The 15,028-nt window shown below is 35.1% G+C and overlaps 4 protein-coding genes across 6 annotated transcripts; 1 reads left to right on the plus strand and 3 right to left on the minus strand.

The window, feature by feature from the left end:
* The first annotated feature begins 172 nt into the window (after positions 1–172).
* Positions 173–3,642, plus strand: LOC104814301 (katanin p60 ATPase-containing subunit A-like 2). Of its 3 annotated transcripts, none has more exons than XM_010542277.2 (11): positions 173–331; positions 1,115–1,255; positions 1,422–1,477; positions 1,583–1,648; positions 1,748–1,855; positions 1,986–2,052; positions 2,213–2,297; positions 2,618–2,781; positions 2,858–2,959; positions 3,070–3,273; positions 3,365–3,642. In XM_010542277.2, exons 1-10 carry the CDS (start codon positions 287–289, stop codon positions 3,223–3,225), a joined length of 990 nt encoding a protein of 329 aa, XP_010540579.1. In that variant the 5' UTR covers positions 173–286; the 3' UTR covers positions 3,226–3,273; positions 3,365–3,642. The 3 variants fall into 3 exon arrangements, with proteins under 3 accessions (XP_010540579.1, XP_010540577.1, XP_010540578.1); XM_010542275.2 differs by having other exon boundaries at positions 176–331; positions 3,045–3,273; XM_010542276.2 differs by having other exon boundaries at positions 177–331; positions 1,142–1,255; positions 3,045–3,273.
* Positions 3,617–5,759, minus strand: LOC104814300 (calcyclin-binding protein-like). Its single transcript, XM_010542274.1, has 5 exons — positions 5,559–5,759; positions 4,648–4,791; positions 4,263–4,502; positions 4,109–4,168; positions 3,617–3,874 (listed from the first exon to the last, which is right to left on the minus strand). Exons 1-5 carry the CDS (start codon positions 5,667–5,669, stop codon positions 3,773–3,775), a joined length of 657 nt encoding a protein of 218 aa, XP_010540576.1. The 5' UTR covers positions 5,670–5,759; the 3' UTR covers positions 3,617–3,772.
* Positions 5,760–6,153: 394 nt separating this feature from the next.
* Positions 6,154–7,689, minus strand: LOC104814695. The gene is made up of 4 exons (XM_010542868.1): positions 7,612–7,689; positions 6,991–7,178; positions 6,705–6,896; positions 6,154–6,286 (listed from the first exon to the last, which is right to left on the minus strand). Exons 1-4 carry the CDS (start codon positions 7,687–7,689, stop codon positions 6,154–6,156), a joined length of 591 nt encoding a protein of 196 aa, XP_010541170.1.
* A 2,674-nt stretch (positions 7,690–10,363) lies between these two features.
* LOC104814302 (glucan endo-1,3-beta-glucosidase 11-like) lies at positions 10,364–11,995 on the minus strand. The gene is made up of 4 exons (XM_010542278.1): positions 11,907–11,995; positions 11,490–11,832; positions 10,679–11,414; positions 10,364–10,568 (listed from the first exon to the last, which is right to left on the minus strand). The coding sequence occupies exons 1-4, from the start codon at positions 11,947–11,949 to the stop codon at positions 10,482–10,484; spliced, it is 1,209 nt and encodes a 402-aa protein (XP_010540580.1). The 5' UTR covers positions 11,950–11,995; the 3' UTR covers positions 10,364–10,481.
* Between the last annotated feature and the right edge of the window lie 3,033 nt (positions 11,996–15,028).

Here is a 15,028-nt window from a genome sequence, read left to right on the forward strand (position 1 = left end):
TTCAAATATAGAATAAAATTTGTGTGTTTTTAATTAATCTGTCATTAAATTTAAAGGATGATATTTTCCATGTAAGTAAGATCCCAAATAAACGAGAGAAAAAAAAAAGAAAACAAATTCCAACTGTGAAGCACATGCGCCTTCACATTCTTTGTATGTGAGGTTTTCACAACTCCCCTCTTCTCCTACCGCACCTGAGAGAGAGAGAGAGAGAGAGAGAGAGAGAGAGAGAGAGAGAGAGAGATTTTCTGTCTCCTTCTCTTGGCGTGCCTGAGATCCATCAGCAATGGCGGCGGCCGACGAACCCTCTCTCACTCGCTGGAGCTTTCTGGTAATTCATATTCATATGTGCTGTCACTTTCTTTACGTCTCTGTTTGTTTCCCAGGAAAATGCAGCCAGAAAGACAAAAAAAAAACTCATCTGTGTTGCATTGATTGTTTTCCAAGAAAATTGGGGGGAATTGAAAGTCAAAACTTTCGACAAATAGTTCAGATTTAAAAACAAGGACCATTAATTCTTTTTTTTGTCACTGAATCATTATTTTTTTAATGCTCCGGAGAAACCAAGGAATTTGCTTCAATTTAGAAAAAAAAAAAAGGACCGCTCCGTTTCCATTTGTATAAAACAACGATTTGGGACTTGTTTATGTAATTAAAGTTGTGGGCAAGTGGATTCGGATGTTAAAGCAACGATCTTGGAACTCTATAATGGAATTCTTGAGGTGGGCAAGTGGATTTTATGTCAAAGCATGGAGCTTGGAACTTGTTTATAGAAATCCTGTTGTGGGCAAATGGTCTCTGATGATAAAGCAATGAAATTGAACTCTATAATGGAATTCTTGATGTGGGCAAGTGGATTTCATGTCAAATCATGGAGCTTGGAACTTGTTTATGGAAATTCTTGTTGCGGGCAAATGGTTTCTGATGATAAAGCAATGATCTTGGAATTCAATAATGGAATTCTTGATGTGGGCAAGTGGATTTTATGTTAAAGCATGGAGCTTGGAACTTGTTTATGGAAAATCTTGTCGTGGGCAAATGGTTTCTGATGATAAAGCAATGAACTTGGAACTTGGTTCTATTTAATTCGTCAAGTAATTTATGCATTCATTAGGAGTTTAAAACGTTTTATGATACCAAGTTTGGGAGGAAGAAGGCGCCTGAATTGACAAACGGGGAAGCAACTAATGGATCAGCCTCTAACGGAACTAATGAGCAGACGAACAACTCGCATGAAGAAGCAAACATGGTGCAGGTAAAAGTCGTATTCGAATTGGAAATTCGGGTCTGTCCCTATCGAGTTCTAAGATTTGAAAAATGTCTCTATGTAAGAAAATGGCAAGCGAATCTAGTTGCTATAGTCGTGTCTTATGTGTGTAGCTTCGGGTTTACCCTTCATCTATGGCCTGTAATGATTGCAGGGCATGAACACAGGGTCGGCGGTCTCGAATGCTTCCAATGGAATTCGTGAAAAGCCGTAAGATCTTATTCATCGTCTTCCTTTTCCAAAAATTTGAAGAGTTTTATTGCATGGAGTTATGGGTAAAATCTTCAATTTAACTCTGTGTTTTCATCTCTACAGACGTAAACCGATGTTTCCTGCATTTGATTCTGCAGAAACCCGAGCTCTGGCCGAGAGCTTGAGCAGGTAAAAATCCCATAAATCAAACGTTTCTTTCTTCCGAGACATTCCTATTTTCGTATTCTTCTTGATCTGTTTCGGGTTTTGGTTGTAATATCGATTTAGGGATATTATCCGAGGGAGTCCTAACATCAAGTGGGAAAGCATAAAGGGACTCGGAAACGCGAAAAGGTTGCTGAAAGAAGCCGTTGTGATGCCTATTAAGTATCCAAAGTATGTTCCTTTGAATTCTTCTCAAAGGAGTGACCTTTCTTCCCAATATGGGAGAAATCTGAGACATGGACAAAGATCTCAAGCTTCTAATGTTCTGGAATATGTTTTTCTTTTCGTGGTCTGATAACAGATACTTCACGGGGTTATTGTCGCCGTGGAAAGGAATCCTTCTCTTCGGCCCTCCCGGTACAGGAAAGGTACGCAAAATCCATTCTTGAGTACAATATAATCGCGGTATATATGATAAGTATGCCTGAAAATAGGTACCGACTTTATATGCCGGATGATATCACAAGCAAAACATCATGAGTTGTAATGATATCTTGTCTGAATTTCTTTCATGGTTGTGGTTGACAGACAATGCTTGCAAAGGCTGTCGCTACAGAATGCAACACTACGTTCTTCAACATCTCTGCCTCATCCGTTGTTAGCAAATGGAGAGGTGCGTCCATGTTTATTGATTCCCTTTGGTAGAGACAACAAAAAAAAACAAAAAAAAATGCTTTCTTTTCGATACCATTGAATACTAGTGATGATACGGATCGGGTTTTCAAAAAAATTCAGAATATCCGTGGAATTTGGATATTGATATCCGTATTTATATCCGATCTCTACGAATACCCATCACCGATTTTTAATTAATCATATCTGTACCTGTTAGGCGTGTAACGGAAAAAATGATCCATAAATCGTCTCATGAAAGGGTCGGGTACCCGATTTTTTTGGTAGTTATGTCCTAACGACGGTAATGGTGTTTTTCAGGAGATTCGGAAAAGTTGATAAAAGTGCTGTTCGAGCTAGCGAGGCACCACGCACCCTCGACGATATTTCTCGACGAGATTGATGCGATCATAAGTCACCGTGGCGGGGAAGGCCGGAGCGAACACGAGGCGAGCCGACGTCTCAAAACCGAACTGCTCATACAGGTTGATGATTTCTACTTTGTCCGAACCCCTCTCGTTTATTTCCAGACAAACTGATCATTTTGAGTTACCGTGTCAGATGGATGGATTGGCGAAATCGAATGAGCTCGTTTTCGTCTTGGCAGCGACGAATCTCCCTTGGGAACTCGATTCCGCTATGCTCCGACGCCTCGAGAAGAGAGTAAGCACCCTTTTTCGAGATGTAACATCTTTTTTTTGTTTCCCGATTTCTCTTTCGAGGTCTTACAACCGATGAAATTCTTCAGATTCTTGTACCTCTGCCTGATCCAGAGGCAAGAATGGCCATGTTCGAGGAGCTCTTGGCCGCGCAAGAACCAGGCGGCAGGGAGGAATCTCTACCGTTCGATCTTCTGGTGGAAAGATCGGAGGGTTATTCGGGTTCAGACGTTCGGGTGCTCTGTAAGGAAGCGGCAATGCAGCCGCTGAGACGGACAATGGCTATGCTGGAAGACAAAGAGCTCATGCCCGAGGACGGTAAAAAAGCTTTCGTTCCGACACTTTTTTGCTTTACCCGTTTGATCAAATCTCGACTTTTTACCATATCAAATGTGGTTTTCCGGAACAGAGTTACCGAAGGTGGGACCGATCCTTCGGGAAGATATCGAAACAGCTCTAAGGAACACTCGGCCCTCGGCTCATCTGCACGCTCACCTTTACGACAAGTTCAACGAGGATTATGGCAGTCAGATCCTTCAGTGAGCATCATGGAAACAAACTATTACAAATCATTACCATATGGAGCCAGAACATGTTTCGTTCAAAGATTTTCTCTTTCTCATTCCTATGAATATTTTTGACATTTTGTTGATTCGAATCCTTGAAATAAAAGCTCCTATCTGCGTAGAGTGTTTGATAGATTCTCCATAGGAGAGTAAAGTTCACAAGCAAATTCAGACAAAAGATTCAAGCCCCTAATTAGAAATATCACCAAAAAGAGGACTGCCCATTACTGTTTAGTATTAGAGGTAGTTTCTTACAGTCCCTTTAGAGGATCGGATGTTTTACCGGATCTTGCCTCCGACCACGCCTTGGCGATTGTCCGCTTCATCTCTTCATCCCCTTCCTCATACATGTTCTTCAACCACGACAAGAAAGAATTGTCAGAACACACTCTGTAACTAGCAGAATCTGATGAATCTTTACGCATGGACCACGTTTCAGTCAATGCAAATGAAATCTAACCAGATTTTGTCTGATGGATCTTTATGTTGGCCAAGAACTCTTTATGTGAAACATGCTTTAAAATTCTTTCTATAACTAATGCCAAAACAATTTCATATGGATAAACCTAGTGTTAAGCAATGGTTACCTTCATTAAGTCCATGATTCCAGCCATTGGATCCTTCTCTTTGTCCATGCTCGGCTTCAGCTGCATAATGAAAAACCATTAATTTCACCAAACAGAACTTCACTACAGTCTCAAGGTCAAATCTTGTTGACCAGACCCGGGTCATAGGTATTACCTTATCGTCTTTGTAGTGCAAGTCGAGCCAGTTTCCTTTAGAGGCCTTGAACAAAGTGACGATGACCCTGTTAGGCTTTACGAGAACTTTGCATTTCTCGGGCACGATCTCTTTCTGCAACTTCGGGATGGCACACCGATAGTTCTTCCCTTTCACATCATGGATTTTCACGTCGAAAGACATTGGCTTGAACTCTGCCTGCAGTTTTTCCTGATCAACGCCCTCCAAAGATATGTATATCTGAATAACATGTCACAACGACGACATAGCCATGAAAAACCAGTACTAGTCTCATTGGATTGTATGGGAAGAGACGAAACTCGAAAGCTAAAATTCCATCAAGAATTGAGAGCTGTTCTTGAATAGAAAATTCCATTTTTTTCACCTTGACTTTATCATTGTCCTGATCCCAGCTAAAAGATGCAAGTGCTACATAGTTCACTGATGGGTTTATAGGCTTAACCAAAGAAGAAATCATCGGTGTAGGAGCTGCTGCTGCTGTGATTGAACCACTGGCAGAATCTTTCATCTGCAGAACAAGATAGAAAGGTCAAATTGTCAGCAAAAAAGAATCAATGAGGCCAAAACGATTGAAACCATAGTTTGAAATCACCGAAAGGGTTTCTTACATAAACCAACTTATGAATTCATCTCCACTTGAGAGCCAGAAGATTCAAATGTATAATATATACATACAAGGAAATGTAAAGTAACGAGCAAATAACATTACATTATAGTTACAGGGGAGAGAACAAGATTTTTGAGTAATTTCAATGTTCGTAGAATCAACCACATTGAATAGCTCCATGCCTTCCCCATTCACAAATGCAAATCCGAGTTCTAATTCGCCAAACAACAAATCATTCAACTAAAGAAACACCATTACCAATGACACTAACAAAAAATGCCGTCAGAAGTGGAGCAAAAATTCCACAGAAACGAGAAATTTCCAAACTACGACACATAGAACATCCTCACAAAGCTAAATCTTAGTTTCAGTTCGCCAACCACAATCCAGCTTAAGCAAGATTCAACACCACAGATGACAAAACAACCAAAAAGAATGTCCGAAACGGAGAAGTTACTTCACAGGAACGGAACATTTCCAAACTTTGAGACATGTGATATCTCACTCTCCCCCGTCCACAAACCCAAATCCTGGTTTTACCTCGCCAAACACAATTCAGCTTAATAAAGAAAACATAGCTAAGTACCGTCTGGAACAGAGAAAAACAATGTTCGACAGGAACGAGAAAGGGCGAAACGGGGGAGAAGAATGGAAGAACGGGGTGGTACCTTCTCCAAGTTGCGAATCTCTGAGTTGATGAGGTTGAGAACTCGAGGCCTCTTGGCGATGGTCTGAAGATGCCTGAGTTCGTCCAAATCAAGTGCCACTTCCTCCGCCATGGATTCTCTCTCTTCTTCTCTCCGACGATTTCGCGTAACGGAAGAACCTGAGAGAAGGTCGCGACTTGCGAGTAAATATACACAGACAAATGAAGAGGCGAGTCGTGTAGAATGTGCTAGAAGGTAATTTTAAATTTTTTTCTGCCAAAATTAAATAATTAATTAGATATAAAAATTAACGTTTTTTCGGCTTTCTAGATTTGTTTTTTTCTTGGGCTAGGTTTAAGTAGTCAATCCCCCACAAAAGCCCAAAAAGTATTGAGGATTTAGATTTGGAAATTTTTGCAGGGCTTCATGGTAAATGTGTGTTTTTGTAATAATCCTATTCTGTAATCTCTATGTATATAAAGTTGAACCATAGCTTACCACAAAATATTTGTGCATACTCATACGTATAAGTATAGATTATGGAATATTAATAGTGAGAGATTAGAGCAAGCAACTAACGATGAACATAATATTCGAAATACCCCGTTTTGATCAACTATTGGCCCAATACCAAGACGTACGGAACAACAGAGATGATACCTTTGATTAGTGTTTGTTTCGTTTGGCGTGATTGTTCTGGATCTGAATTCACACCTTCATCCTCAAAATGACCCGAATGTTGACCTGAGCTGCAAACAAAATTAGAACAAAGAATTACATTTAAAAAAATAAAAGAAAAATCCTATATAAATACGAAAAAATATTTAAACTTTTAATTTAATCTAATTGATATATCAAATATTTAAACGTTTTAAATTAATATCTCAAATGTTAAAATATTATAAATAGATATCTCAACCCATAAAATCGATAATAATTCTTAATTAATTTCGATGGTAGATAAATTAGATCTTAATTTTCAACATAAAAAAACGAATCAATATTATAAATTGTTCTTGATTTCTGAGCTGAAATACATATTAATATTTGAGATATCAATTTATAATATTTTAATGTTTCAAATATCAATTTAATCAAAATAGTAATATTTTGACATATCTTGCAAGGAAAAAATAAATATATACATAAAAATAAAATTTTGTGTACACTTCAATCTCTAAGCCTATTGCTTTTACCTCGTCGGATCGGTTCCTCAGATTCTGCACTTGTGCATGGATCTCTGATTTGAATTCTTCGATATTTCGCCTGAACTCGCTCATCTCGACGCGTTTCGCTTCGTAGAACTTCTCCTTCTCTTTGCCCATCACTTCCAGCTCCTCGATCTCGCTCTTCAGATTCCTGAATTCCCAAGTAGGAAATTAGCTAATCATCGGTAAGGAAACATAAGTAGTAGATACGTGCCAAGAATTCATATCAATGAGAGGAGCTTAACCGCAATTGCCGTGCGATGATCTGATATTTGGCGTCGGAATCTTCGATTTCAGATTTGAGGATTGAGATCTTCAAGTTTTGCGTGGCGATCTTATGGTCGAGCATCAAACACCTGTGTTCCATGGATCGGATATTCGCCAGCTTCGACGCTAGAATCTGAGATTTGCTCGCTTGTAGCTCCTTCTCCGCCTATCAAACGGGGAATTCGGCATCATACAGAAACAAAATCAGCATCGTCGTTTACTGATTAAATCCATAAATTCTAAGTTTATATACGAATATTCATATCTCTATATCAACAGCCCAGGCAGAATTTTCCTTGTTTTTCGAGGGAGACAAACATGAATTCTTTTTGGATACAGAGAAAATCAAGTAGGATCAAATTCAAATTGCGTAAATGGAGATTAAAAGTTAAAAACTACACAATGTTTACGAACCGGAATAAGCTGAATCGAGCAATTTTCCTCGGAAACAACCAGAATCCATTGGGTACTGAGAAATTTATTTTAAAAAGTGAATTCAACCGACCAGAGAGCATGATTAAATCACATATGCGGAAGATATCATGATCGAGATACGAAACTCGAAGCAAAATAGGATCTGATTAATTCGATTTTTCTACCTGTAGAAGAACGAGGCGTTGGTTTCTGGCGATTTCCATTTCATCCAGTCTTTCTCTGAAAGCGAAGGAGAGCGCCATTTTCAACAGATTTAGTGAGAGAGAGAGAGAATTCGAATTTCGTGGACTATTTATATGCGGCAAGGCAAAGTCGAGTCACCCTTTGATAATGGGCTGGTCGGCCCAAATTTATATAAAAGACCAAATATATCGGCCCAATCACATGATTTTCCCTTGTCTAAAAAACATGTGATACACACACACGTGTGTGTATAACTTTCTTATGTTTTAATCGTTTCATATGGAAAAATATTTAGATTTGATTGAACATCAGCATCTGCAATGGAATTTATCCATCTACCATTTTTTTTTGGAAAAATAAGTTTGTGTATGAATTATTTAAAGCTAGAATAATGGAAAATTAGGAAATATAACTGAAAACTCAAATTGTGAGAAATTAAATAATGAAAAACTAGAGCTTATAATGTGAGGAAAATATTAGAAATGGACAAATGTTTCTTCTCCCTTTCAATTTCTCGGGCCCCAAAAGAGGATAAACTCACTCTAGTTGCGGACGTGTAAAGATTATACATGTTTCACGACATATATTTTATTTCATAACTTACGCACAAAATATACAACATTTCCGACAAAAAAGCAAAAAAAAAGTATAGTATTTATTCATTATTATTTTAAAATAAAATATGAATAATGTGAGAAAAGATTATACGGAATGATCTCATGTATCGATCGGCAAAAAGGTTCCCATGTCCACCATGTTGCTTGACGTCTCCGTATAACTTCAATATGATTGTACCATATACCCTAATTTGTTGGTGTATCAAATCTCGGTTTTGTAGGTTCGGGTTTTTCGGTAAGATTATCGATTTTGATTTCGAAAAAGAATTGGATATCTAAATTTTGGATAACTATATATGGTACAACGGGAGAGATCGAGAGAAAATGCGAATAACTATAGTATGAATTCGAAGATCGGATTTTTATAGTCACCAATAAACTAATACCCGGAATTTGAGATACATTAAATTCACAAATATTCGAAATTTTTGGATCTCATTTGGGCACTACCATGTGTAATAATTAGTACTTACATCGACCGGTAAAAAAAAAACATGTTTTTTTTTACCTAAAAAAAACATGTTAGATTACAAGATTCGAAATCTTTTTCGTCGATTAAAGAAAACTAATTAGGGATATGCATTTGAGATATTTGGTGTCACATTCCAATCAAGGATTGGTGAAGCTCTTCAAATAAAAATAAAAAATTGGATTTTTTAAAAGTGAAAATGTAACATGGCTTGTTATGGTATTAAGAATCAAGATCGAATATACTGAGAGAGAAAAGAAAAAAGAAAAAAAAAACTAAGTGAAATAGAAAGCTGCTTTGGAAAGGGGACGGGAGAATAAATGACTAAATTGTCAAACATTGCTGACTCCTCCACAGCATGGCCAATGAAAAAAGTTTATAATATATATATATATATATATATATATATATATATATATTACTTGTAAAAAAAGAAACATTCCTTTTTTTTCTTTAAGAAAAATTATTATAAACAAAAAGAATATATATAAGTGCCTTTGAATACGAAACTTCGCAGCGTTTCCTACGTCATACCATTTGTTGCTGTATCTAATTTTCAAGCAGGGAAAAGTTGTAAATATTTGGATTGTTTTTAAAATATTTCCTAATTGCTATTTTATCATCATACTCGGATGTCGTTTTCAATTGATTCTATGAAATATTAAGTTATCTCTTTGATATTGCTTCAAAAATCAATAATTTTTTTAGAAACAAAATATCCGAATATTCTAATTTATTTATATTATTTTGCATCGAGCTGATCAGGAATTCATTAGCAAGTGAATGGAATGTAAGAATTTTAAATTTTATTGATAATATATAGTGTCATATTTTGCTAATTAATTTTTCCACAAATATTTTCTTTAATTATTCTCGAACATTCAAGTTTAGATTTTTAAATAAATATCAGCTACTGCACACAACATAGTCGTAAAATATACCAAATTGATATTATTTATTGTGAACCAAAAATGAGTTTTTACAATAATCAAATTGAAGTAGTTGATTATAACCATAGGAAATTATGTTTTTTTGTTATCATTACCAAAAAAAAATTATTTTTTGTTATGGGCCTGTTTTTTTTCCCTTTTTCTTTTTTACTATAATTTATTCTTAAAAAATAATCAATACGGAGGGTAGGTGAACGCGGATCTAAATCTAATAGAATTTCCGATATCAATATAATATTGGATATAGGGCCAATTTATTTAAAAAAAAATTCTGAAACATGATAACCACACATGCTTTGAATTTGAGAAATGTACATCCATACATACGTATAATATAAATGAATATCTGTATTATATGATTACAAATTATAATATATTATCCTAAGTTGATGGTTGAGGAAAAAGGCTAACATATAAAGAAAATCTTGAATATATGAGATCATGAGGTTTCCTAAATTCCACGTCCAAAGTAAAAAAGAGAGAGCTTTCACTGTAAACATTCTAGATATTTAATTCATGCAAAGAGATTTTATTCCCAAATATATATATTTTTCTTCACCAAACTGGAAAAAAAGGAATATACATATATATATATATATCCCCATTTTTTCTTCACATACATATCTCTATATTTATAATAAAACATTGAGAATCTAAACTAATTAAGAACATTTGCATAAAATAAATACAATTTTGTCAAAGAATCATAACCAGACACTTGATTAAATTTAATTTGTGTATTTGGAAAAACTAAGAAACCAATGGACCGTATATTTACATTGCAAAAAAAAAAAGCCCTCATTTTTTTTTTGCATCTAATATTGTCTTCTCGTTAGCATATGAAGGATCAACAAGTACACCGGCGTCCAATATACAAATCTTTGATGTCCCTTTTTTACAGCCTGTTTAAATTACCAAAAAAAAAAAGAGATTAGCCACTGATCCCGATTAATTAATTAATCTTTAAAAATTAATTAGTTATAACACCATTATATTAATGATGTTAACGTACCATTGAAGCAGATGAAGTAAGCGAAATAATGGAAGATGTTGAAGATGGAGACGAAGAAGTTGTTGTTGAAGAAGAAGAAGAAGAAGCAATGAGTCCGACATTATAAGCCATGGTTCCATCTGGTTGATATAACCCATAGTTTCTCTCAGAAGTCGGGCCAGGTTTCAGATCTTCATTGAACAATGCAAACAGATATACTTCAAGTCTCATGTTCGGTCTTAACGGCGTCCCTTCATTCTCAATCTGTCTCTTCAACAGATTCCCGTTATATATCGCGGCATTCCCCAGATTCGCTCCGATCTCCCCCTCATCCCCTCTCGAAGGCCACCCGGTTTCCGATACTTTCACCTCGATTCCTCCGTATCCGAGCCTCGCAATGGCGAAGATCACCGCATCTACTTGCGCGTACAACATGTTATCGTAGTGAAGCCGTGTGTAAGGGTCGATCATTCCGGTGTTAGGGTTGAACATGACGTAGTCTAAGGAGATTTTGTTCGGGTTGTCTTTGTAGGCGAAGTAAGGGTAAGCATTGATATAGAATGGAGATTTCGTGTTATGCAAGAAACCTAGCAGCTGCGACATTACGCTCGCCACTTCGGGCTTGAAGCAACCTGCGGATGGAGGGTATGATTCTTGAAGAACCGATAACGAATTTGGGGTCGATACTTGGATGTATCGGTCTAATCCCGATTGCACAAGAGCCGCATGAATGCTCATCATCGCCGGCACGAGATACCTAAATCAAGAACTGATTGGTTAAAACCCATTAAATGGGTTACATAAATAATGACCAGATGATTCATATTTATACCCTATGAGGCTTGAATCATCGTCAGCGAAGATCTCATTCCCGACAGCGATTCCTCTGATCTTTGTGGTGGGAAAGTAGGGTTTGATGTGAGAATTCACCCACTGGAACGCTTGCTGAGGGTTGATCAAGACTGGAAGCATATCGTTTTCGACTGTAACGATGATTTCGATGTTGGAATTGGCGAACGCAGACAGGATTTGAGGGTTTGTGTCGTAGATTCTTGTCTTCGATATCCCGAGCGAGCTCAAGAGTTCAAGAACATTGACCGGAGGAGGCAGATTGTCGCCGACTTGACCATAGTTTATGCCAAAACATGAGACCCTTTGGGACATTAGTCCATATTCTGCAGAAGAAAACAACTACGAATTAGAATGGATATAATTGTCATGAAGATGGGTTTTGGGATTAAAATGGTACCTAAAAAGGCAAGAAAAAACATAACAACAATAGCTGACTTCATGGCAAATTAAGCTGCTAAAAAGTGTTGCCAAGAAGAGAGAGAGAGAGAGAGAGAGAGAGAGAGAGAGAGAGAGAGAGAGATTGTAAGAATTTCAATGCAAGGAAGCGAGGACATAGATATAGAGGATATGGATGTGAGATGGGGACAAGGGAAGGAATAACAATGGAGGATAGGAATACTTTACTTTGCCTGTCTGAATCTTTTTTTTTAGACTTGTGGTCTTTGGCTAATGTTTTTAATCATTTTTTATGGGTTTAGGGTTATATTTTTATTTTATCAACTTCTTATGATTATATATATATATATATATATATTGTGTTTATAGCTAAATATAGGAATTGTGTTCGCCTATGCTACAAAGTTAAATAAACCTCTAGGATTGGGTCTTGTAATGGCTTCTTTTACCAAACATTCTTTGAAAAGGCAACATACGGGTTTTCAATTTGGACCAAACATAGGCTGTCTCTTTACAACACATTGCCAACTCTATAAATCAAAAATAATTCTTGTAAGGCAATATCTTTAAAAAAAAAATAAACACGAAATGTTTCTTCAATAGTCACTTTCTTCATACAAAAGGCAAAGATGGGCAAATTGAATGTCCGCTATAGTGGGATTTTAACATGATAAGATCTAACAGTGCTCTTATCTTAAATTAACTTTATATTGTAACAAGATATAATAATTTCTTTTCCACATAAATTTATTTTTCGTATTAATATGTCACCAATGTAGTGGTATACATTTAGAGCCATAGTGATTATTCAATTATTTCGAATTAAAAGATTTTATATATTAAAAAAAAAGAAATATAATTTTGACCTATATTTTTTAGACCAAATCCGCACTGCAATAAGAAAACCGCAACAAACTTTCGAACGTATAAATTTAGACCAAAGATCATCTCATTATATATTTCATGTCCAAGAACAGAAATAGATGTTTTTGGTTTTGGCTACGTTATAGATGGATTATTTATGGGTTCAACTTTTTTTATTTATAAAAACTATATTTATTCTATTTATATATCAGTTTTTCATTTTGGTTTACTTATTCCATTAGGTTTAAAGGGAAAATAATTTTTTTCCTTTTTTAGTTATTTTCCGGTGATAACAAATTCGGTGTGTTATATATTAGGGAAAAGTAACTTTGTCAAATGATGTAACAAAGTAATTCTTTTTTCGGGAACAATCCAAATTAGATTCGAGGAAACTTTTTGTAGGAAATTAATTATATTTAATAATTGATATTAGATAAAAAAAATTCTAAATGAAAAAGTAGAAATAGTTAGATCTCGTTTTCTAAACAATATATTAATTCATCATATACTATATGTATTAATCTGTATAATATTTCCGACTTTAGATAGATAATAGAACAAAAGGAAAATATGCAACTAATTTTTTTTTAATATGTCAGGTTTACCCTTGTTTTAGGGCTCTAACCATATGTACAATTAATTTTATGTAATTTTGTATTTAAAAAAGCTATTTGTTATTGTAAAAGACATCTCCCTCACAAGGGATTGGTCCATCCAATGAGAAAGCAAAGACATGATGATCACATGCTTACTTAATTAACAAAACAATAGATAATAATGTCACTAATCATCCACTAATCCAATCTTTCAAGTTAAGTAAATGATTTAGGAATCTTTTACAGCACTTTCCAATTTTCCTTTTCATTTCTGAAAAGAAAAAAGATTATACAAAATTACCTTTTAATCATATTTTCTTGTACCCTAACAAAAATAGCAACAAAATATAAATTTGAAAAACTAAAACGCGAGAAGTCTTTGGAAAATCAAACTTACCCAATGCCATTCATTATAGGTGGATATTATTTTCGCTTATATGCAGAATTATTTTATCTTTTATAAAGGGCGCCAAAAATATATATTTATTATATTGATATCAAATTTAGATCTCACGTTTTATCATAAAAGCTGCAGTGTTACTTTAGAGAAAGAGACAAACATGTGTGAGGTGTTATCATCGGTTGTCAGGAAATTCGAAGATTGCTTTACAAGATTAATAAATAATAAATTCGCGCACACATATTTTTTTTTTAAAATGAATTAATTGAATCCTAATAAAATACAAATGAAATAAACAAATTACGGATTACCATAAATAAATACCATTACGTCCGAACACATAAATCAAGCACAAAAGGATAGTAATTCAGGTAAATAACGAAAAATCTAGGGGCAAATTCGAAGAATTTTCAAGAATTTGCATGTGCTAACTCACTCTTTGATTCTTCTATCGAGATATCCAATTATAAATCACCAAGAAGTCATCATCATCATCATCATCATCATCACCATCATCATTATTATTATTATTGAATGTTTAGACCATCATGACGCATACCACATGCATATAATACATGAAAACATTTAATCATTTTGCTTTGTTTTTCACTTTTTTTTTCACCATTTCAATACAAAATCCAAATAACGACACCGTGATTTGAAACCCATTTATCTCACAACAGGCTTTAAAATGGGCTAATACAACCGAATATAAGTGGCCCAATGATATTATTTGGCCCATTATCAAGCTCATAATATTTTATTTGTTTATTTATCCAATGAAATATTTAAACTATTACAAAATTTCAAAACGAACACTTGTTTTCTGAATCCGATGAAACAATGGTATTGATTTTCCGATTCGTTTCCAATTAAATGCCAATTTTATTTTTCGATTCCAAATAAAATATCGATCTTGTAGTAAACTTTAGCTAAAGCATGTATGATTGTGCATTTGCTAGTGATGAATATCATCATCTATTCAAACCGACCATCATTGATGCAGCAAACAACTAATATTTTAACATGCTGCATCTATTAATATGAGTTGTAAAATCGACAGGTTCACCGAACTTTCGACCCACTTAAACCTTTACGTTTGGAATCAACCTTTAATCACGCAATTAATTGCGTCCATCCTCCCCGCTAGTTCCATACATACATATTGAAATTATATACACATGTATGCAAAACTAACAAAAGAACAACTTTTATATACATTGGAATTAATATATATATATATATATATATATATATATATAT

This window comes from Tarenaya hassleriana, unplaced genomic scaffold (assembly GCF_000463585.1).
Source record: "Tarenaya hassleriana unplaced genomic scaffold, ASM46358v1 Cleome21, whole genome shotgun sequence".
NCBI classification, from domain to species: domain Eukaryota; kingdom Viridiplantae; phylum Streptophyta; class Magnoliopsida; order Brassicales; family Cleomaceae; genus Tarenaya; species Tarenaya hassleriana.